The sequence below is a fragment of the Phalaenopsis equestris genome, unplaced genomic scaffold (genome assembly GCF_001263595.1).
Source record: "Phalaenopsis equestris unplaced genomic scaffold, ASM126359v1 Scaffold000022, whole genome shotgun sequence".
NCBI classification, from domain to species: domain Eukaryota; kingdom Viridiplantae; phylum Streptophyta; class Magnoliopsida; order Asparagales; family Orchidaceae; genus Phalaenopsis; species Phalaenopsis equestris.
Window position 1 is genome coordinate 1,876,453 of NW_018164464.1, and position 5,093 is coordinate 1,881,545.

General features: G+C 32.5%; 1 protein-coding gene across 2 annotated transcripts; it reads left to right on the top strand.

Moving 5' to 3' along the window:
* Positions 1 to 137: 137 nt before the first annotated feature.
* Positions 138 to 3,992, top strand: LOC110018493 (protein FAM204A; the record flags this gene model as incomplete). 2 transcript variants are annotated; one of them, XM_020715827.1, is given in 3 exon segments in its annotated part: positions 138 to 340; positions 3,778 to 3,838; positions 3,905 to 3,992. In XM_020715827.1, coding segments are annotated over 3 exon segments (266 nt in total), but the record flags the coding sequence as incomplete, so codon positions are not given.
* Positions 3,993 to 5,093: the final 1,101 nt, after the last annotated feature.

The window sequence follows — 5,093 nt, forward strand, 5'->3', positions numbered from 1 at the left end:
TATATATATATACTTATAACTCATACTTGAAATCACCCAATTTCTGATCATGTTAAAATTATCTTTAATATTAATTAAAATGGAATATCAAAAACATATCTAATAATTATCGTAGCCGAGCATTTCAATATCCTAAATTGGTCACATAGTAGGGACTATCTCCTTGCGCCAAAAACCCTGCGCACGCGATCGAGGGATCGAGCGGGCGGGAGAGAGCAGACTCATGGCGTTTATGGACGAAGAGGAGGCACGGAGAGAGGCGGCCCTAGCTGCTACTCCAGTCCTCCAACCCGATTTCAAGTCTTCGAAGGTCACTCAGGCTCAACTCGATAAATTCAAGGCATATACTCTTGTGTTCTATGAATTGGATCAGTGCTTTCATAAATCTTCTTCCATCTTCCCATACCTGAATTTTTTTCCGGAGTTTTGTCGATCAAATAGATAAACTTTCATCGTTTCTATCCCAAAGGGGGATTTTGTTCCGAAGTATTTTACTTGTCCTGCGCGGTTGGATGATCTTAGGTTGAACAATTTGGAATTGATTGCTAGCCATATAAAGAATTGAATATTTAGGTTTTATTGTTCCCATTCCGTGGTTTTATTTGATATGATGTTTTCGAAATGCAAGAACAAAACTAAGAAATACGTAGTTTCGGGAGTTGCAGTGATGACTAATTTGATTTTATTGTATGAATCTCATTAATATGCAACTGTAATTTATTTAATTTTGCAAATTAAGTTCATTGTATGGACGTTCTATTTCGCAGGATTTATATACTGCAAACTTATGCTCCATCACATGATTGCGTTTGTGAGTCAGGAATTAGCCTTGAGAGGAAAAAAAAGGGCATCTGCATACATGGCACATAATTCTTATATATTTACATACCTCACACCTAAACTTTCATATTACACACAAAACTCAAATCTTTAATATCACATAAAAAAATATCACTATCATTGTTGGGTCCCAAGCCCCGGATGTGAAAAGAGGGTTGCGTTAGGTAGTCAACAACGAGCGCAAAATTTTTCAAAAATCATGATATGAATTCTTTTGATCATTGTATAAATACTAGAGCGTCTCTTGGAAACGACGCGTTGTATGACTTGAATGCAGTGAAAAGTGTGCAAGAGTCGCTACACCGAAGTCTGGGTGTAGTGTCAAGTAAGTAAGGGTTCTCACATTATGGATGAATGCATGTAAATAAGTTAGTCTATAAGTTAGTCTATGAAACTAATATTGGGATAAAATTATGAAATGTAGGTTCTCTCACATGTAAATTAATGGAATTAGTTTATATTATGATTCATAGAAAAATAAATATCTTATGTATTCAAGAAATTAAATGGGTTGAAGAAAATGTTTAGAAGATTGATAACTTAGGTTTTAAACTTTGGTATTTAGGTAAGAGTCACACTAGAAATGGTGTAGGTGTAATTATAGATAAGAGTTTGAAAGATATTGTTCTAAAAATTAATAGAATTGAAGATAGAATTATAGCCCTTAAGATCATTGTTGATACCAATATTTTTAATATTATAAGTGCTTATGCTCCTGAAGTAGGTTTAGATATAGGTTATAAGGATAAATTTTGGAATGACCTATAAGACTCAATACAAATGATATCTCTTGAAGATTTTTTTTTTTTTTGAGTAGATTTAAATGTACATAACGATTGATTGTAGAAAAATTTAAAAATATTCATGCTAGCTACGTTTTTGGACTGATTAATGAAGAATGAAGGGTCATATTAGATTTTGTTTTAGCGTATGATTTTGTTATTGCTAATATTTTATTCAAGAAAAGAGATGAACATATTATTACTTATAAGAAGAGACCTAATAAAACACAAATTGATTATTTTCTTTTGAGAAGAGATCGTCGGGAATGTAAAGATTATAAGGTCATTCCAAGTGAAGATTTAAGTACTAAAAATCGATTATTAGTTGTAGATTTAAGATGAAGAGTTGTAAAATAAATAATACTAGAAATCATTGTCGTAGAATTAAATGAGGGCACCTAAAAAACACAAATAAAATTTTTTTATGAGTAAACTTCAAGATTCTAAAATTTGAGATTTTCATAAAGAAACAAATTCTACGTGGGATAAACTAATAAACACTATTAAACAAGTGACAAAAGATATACTTGAAGAAAAAAAAAATTAGAAATAATAATAGTTGGTGGTGGAATAATAATGTGCAATAAAAGATAAAATATAAGAAATTATATTATAAAAGTTGATTTACATGTAAAACTTAGAGAACTGAGAAAATATAAAATAACCCCTTGTGAATCTAAGAGAATGATGCTAAAAATTTTATTTTTAGTGATCTTTATAATATATTGATACCAAAGAGCGTGAAAAATATATGTATAAACTAGCCCAAAAGAGATTTAATTCATCTAAAGTGTATTAAAGATGAAAATCAAAAAGTATTTTTTTAGAAAAAGATATCCAACATAGGTGGGTGAATTATTTTGATAAATTTTTAAATAAAATTTCTAAAAATACGATCAACCTTAGTGCTATTAATATCGTTAATAATAATAAAATGTTTCATTTTTATCGTCACATTAATAAAAGGAAGTTGATGATGCTTTAAAGAAAATCAATGGTGGACACTCTGTAGGGGCTGATGATATCCCAATTGAAGTGTGAAAATATACAGGAGATTTGGGAGTTTCTTGACTTACTAAACTCTTTAATATTATTTTAAAAACTAAAAAAATTATTGAGGAGTGGAGGAAGAGTATTTTGGTCCCCATTTTTAAGAATTAGCGTTGAGAGGAAAAAAAGGGGCATTTGCATGCATAGCACATAATTTTTATATATTTACATACCTCACGCCTAAACTTTCATATTTACACATAAAACTCTAATCTTTAATATCACATAAAAAAAAATATCACTATTATCACTCTTTATAAGTGAATGTGTCTTATTATGCATAGGTTTAAAACATCATAATGTTATGAAAGTTTAGGTGTGAGACATGTAGATACATAAGAATTGTGAGGTATGAATGTAAATTCCTCTTATATATTCAATTTTAATTGTTAAATAAAGACAAATGGAAATAAGCTCTGCTTTTTATTCTTGGAAATTTACATATGCAGCACATAATTCTTTTGTATTTACATATCTCACAATTAAACTTTCATTTTTACATTCAAAGCACTTTGGTGATTTAAACATATGCATGAAGAGGTGTATTTCACTATTTCAAAATGGTAATGGTTCTATTTTTGATGCGATATTAAAGATTTGAGTGCTGTGTGTAAATATGAAAGTATAGGTGTGAGATATGTAAATAAATATGAATTGGGTGCTAGATATGTACATTCTTAAATAAATACAAGAAATGGAAATAAGCTCCGTCTCTTTTTTTTTTTTTTTTTTGGGGGGGGGGGGGGGGGGGATTTGACAAAAAAACACCTTCACTCTCCTACACCTAAGTTTTCATCTTTACATACATACCATTTTGGTGATTTAAATCTATGCTTGAAAATGTGTATTTCACTATTGCAAAGTGATAATAGTATTATTTTTAATGTGATAATAAATTTCAATGCTATTTGTGTAAATATTAAAGGTTATATGTGATATATGTAAACGCATAAGAAACGTGTGCTATGAATGTGAATGCATCAGAATAATAAATATAGATTATAATTTATAAGGAATGTACAATGTGTTTTGTTGATGTATACGATCTAAAATACAGTAATATTTTCTGTATTTGAGTCAGTTTCTTGCCTTTTTGTTCTCACAGGAGCTAAACAAGAGAAGATTGCAGCTAAAAAAGAAGTCTAAGAATATAGGAAAGCTTAAAGGTTTATTTTCTTCTTTCTGTTGTTGGAGCGAATAATTTTCTACCCTTTATGACAGGGCCTCTTCAGGTAAATCAAGCCAATTTGAAGATGACTGCAAAAGAGAGCTTACAAATAACATCATTGAAGCATCAAGTCCTTCAGCTGCGAAGGGAAATGTATTTTTGTAATACTTTTGAATTTCCTTCTTTCAAGGAGCACAAGCTTTGATGCGCATAAGTTGTATGCCTGAGGTTGAATTAGAAATTTAATTAAAATAGTAGAGTGGCAACATAATGACAGTCAAACAGGAATTCTTATTTTGATGAAATATAGATGTTGTGAGATATTTGCTTCCTGGCATAGAAATGAGATGAAAAAGAACACAAGCAAACACAGATCGTTTACGTGGTTCGATTCAACTGGATCTACGTCCACGGAAGGGAATCAATCAAATAGTTCACTAAGGCAAAAAAAATGGAGAATACATAGCTTATACATAGAGATGAGCCCTCATCTTCCTTCTATGACCTCTATCTCAAGCGACACCTTAATACAAGGCTTCAAGATGCTCTCCTCCTCTCTAACTCTCTAGCTATTCTCTCCTTCTTTGTGGTAGCTTAAAATCTCTTCCATTTTCTCTCCTAAGCCTTACACACTTAATATCTCTTCCCTTTTTTCTCCTAAGCCTCACACCCTTAAGATCTCTTATCTTGCTCTCCTAGACCTCACACCCTCTCTATTTATAGAAGCAAGAGAGTGGTTGGTGGGAGGTAGGTGAGCGGTAGGTGAGCGGTAGGTGAACGGTGGGTGAGATGTGGTAGTTGAGCGGTATCACATTACAAAAGTGTCATTTTACCTTAGTTCATTAATTAGGGGTCAAAATAACAATTCTCCACCTTGACCCTCAATTGAGAAGCTTCGAAGTAAAGATTCCCTCCACCTGGCCCCTGAGGGGCCCTCAGCCCTTGCTTGAGTCTGCTAAGTCCAAACAATACATGGACTTAGCAATCACGGTTCTTCCGATAAGAGAGTACAACCCCTTTTTCCTGACTCCTTGTATGACGACATGAGGGCCTTTGGTTACTCTGATGCAGCAATTCTCTGCCTTGAACGAGCATCCGCTTGACTCCAACGTACCTAAAGAAATTAGATTTCTTTTGAGCTCTGATACGTACCTGGCATTTTTCAGTACTCGTTTAACTCCATCAAACATCCTTATCCTGATTGATCCACTTCCAACAACCCTGTGGGCTTTATTGTCTCCCAGTAGAACGGA